Raw genomic sequence first — 2,554 nt, 5'->3', positions numbered from 1 at the left:
ATGGCTAAGTAATAGGGGTCAAGTTTGGAGAGATGAATTAGGACTTTAAATGATGGCTTTGAAAGCAAGCTTTATCTTTGAAAGCAATGAACAGTTCAACTCAATAATCATATGTGATCACATATTTGCCAGATTAGTAATATTTCCTAAGTATCTATAATCAATCATGAGATGTTTGGCAAGTTATTTAAATAATTTTAGCCTTAGTTTCCTTAACTGTATAAATGATGTAGTAAATAGATCTCACACTTGTGGGTAAATGACAGTGTCAACACAGTGCCTGATAAATAATATTAGGCATTCTGTTTTATCTTTCTTCCAAGATCCTTAGTGTTATATCTTCAACTGCTTAGCTCTCTTATCTCACCAAAGTCTAAAGGTTTTATATTTGGTGTTTATATTAAGATAGATGGTATAACATGAGATAGCATGCTTTTAGTAAACTTTGTTCATTTTGTATTCAATGCCTTAGTTTACTTTTGATAGTGTGAAAAGTAATCCTAGTTAGTTGTCATTTAGATTGAACCATAAGAAATTGCCAATATGTGACCATGAGTGACCTACAAAGGTGGTAATTTCATGTGATTCAACCTAAGTTATGACTATAATTAGTATAACAGTAGATGGTTAAAATACTTACCTTTCTTCATTTTCCTCTTTAAGATCCTGATAACTTAAGTGACTCTCTGTTTTCTGGCGATGAAGAAAATGCTGGGACTGAGGATATAAAGAATGAGATAAATGGAAATTGGATTTCAGCATCCTCCATTAATGAAGCTAAAATTAATGCCAAGGCAAAAAGGCGCCTACGGAAAAACTCATCCCGGGACTCTGGCAGAGGCGATTCAGTTAGTGATAATGGAAGCGAAGCCATTAGAAGTGGAGTAACTGTACCAACCAGTCCAAAGGGAAGGTTGCTAGATAGGCGATCCAGATCTGGGAAAGGACGGGGACTTCCAAAGAAAGGTTGGTATATACCATATCCAAAGACATAAGTGGAAAAAAATATTGCCCGGTTTTTGTACTACAATTTCCTTGTTCTATGAATGAGAGATATTTAAACAATGATAACATAAGATTTGGGTTTGTATATATATTTTTACATAGTACTAAACTGAGGGTCCTACCACTTTTTAAGTTAAAGCTTTTTCATTTTTCATGTTTGAATAGATTTAGTTTTTGAGCAGAACTTTATTATTTCCAGCAAGTTGCACACTGACATTTTTCACAGTTATAAATTATGCATGTTCTCTCTAACTTTGCTTGAAAGAAACAACTTTGTTTTTTTCCCATCGATCTCCTCTGCCCCTCCTAGGCCTTCACCACTCTATAGTCTATGCTATGGGCTATGCATATATGCATATAATTTCCTTAGTTAATCACTCCCACCCCCACCCCTGCCTTTCCTGTGAAATTACTTAGTCTGTTCCATTGTATTTCTAGCCTTTAGAATAATCTTTGTAGAAAGTTAATTGGGATTTTGAAATATTCCATATAGTGAGAGCTTTTTATGTTAATATATTTTAGATAATTGTTTGCTTTATAACTTTAATAATTAAAATGATAATTATTTTGGTGCTGCCATACACAATAGTTATATGGGTACTGTACTTTTTTTTATGGTTATAAATGGGTATCATGTACTTCATTGAGGTGGGGATGGTAATAATACAATATAAGAATACATTTCACATGTAGGTAATTGCTTCTTTTAAAATAATTTTACACATATTTAAAAGGTATTGGTAACATTGGTTAATAACATTATATAATTTTCAGGTATGTAAGATTACATAGTTCTATATCTATGTACTCTATTGTGTGCTCTCCACCCAAAGTCTAGTCTCCTTCTGTTTATTTATTTGACCTCCTTTACCTTCTGGTAGCTACCATTCTGTTGTCTGTATCTGACTTTTATTTGCTACTTGTTTTATATTCCACATATGAGCAAAATCATACTTTTTTTGTCCTTTTCTGTACGACTTATTTTACTTAGCATAATACTTTCAAGATCCATTTATGTTTGTCATAAATGGCAATATTTCATTTTTTATGGCTGAGTAGTATTCCATTGTGTGTGTGTAATTACATCTGGTAATTACTTTTTTTCAGAACTGCCCGGTGTGATAACCACTCACAGTTATGAATAGACGAAGCACAGTTTATTCTCGTATTACTATTGATTAATTATTGCATTATTTATTTTTATTACAAATATAAACCTACTTTTGCCCACCCTTGTATATGAAAATATATTAAAATAGGTGAAAAGAAAAACTCAAGTGTGGGGAAGTATGTACTCCAACGGACAGTTTAAAGCAGTGATGGCGAACCTATGACACGCGTGTCAGAGGTGACACGCGAACTCATTTTTTTGGTTAATTTTTCTTTGTTAAATGGCATTTAAATATATAAAATAAATATCAAAAATATAAGTCTTTGTTTTACTATGGTTGCAAAGATCAAAAAATTTCTATATGTGACACGGCACCAGAGTTAAGTTAGGGTTTTTCAAAATGCTGACACGCCGAGCTCAAAAGGTTCGCCATCACTG

At 32.8% G+C, this 2,554-nt stretch overlaps 1 protein-coding gene across 3 annotated transcripts in view; it reads left to right on the top strand.

The window, feature by feature from the left end:
* The window catches only part of LOC102260130 (programmed cell death protein 4-like), an 11,097-nt gene extending 10,087 nt beyond the window's left edge, over positions 1 to 1,010 (top strand). For 2 of the 3 annotated variants that reach the window (XM_005874567.2, XM_014546400.1), the window contains exon 3: positions 664 to 1,010. In XM_005874567.2, coding sequence (XP_005874629.1) covers positions 664 to 995 — 332 coding nt within the window. In that variant the 3' untranslated portion in view covers positions 996 to 1,010. The remainder of the gene's footprint in view (positions 1 to 663) is intronic. The other variant, XR_001363765.1, reaches the window with a different exon arrangement.
* The last annotated feature ends 1,544 nt before the right edge of the window (positions 1,011 to 2,554 follow it).

The sequence above is a fragment of the Myotis brandtii genome, unplaced genomic scaffold, assembly GCF_000412655.1.
Source record: "Myotis brandtii unplaced genomic scaffold, ASM41265v1 scaffold441, whole genome shotgun sequence".
Classification (NCBI taxonomy): domain Eukaryota; kingdom Metazoa; phylum Chordata; class Mammalia; order Chiroptera; family Vespertilionidae; genus Myotis; species Myotis brandtii.
This window is presented reverse-complemented; position numbering and strand designations above follow the sequence as displayed.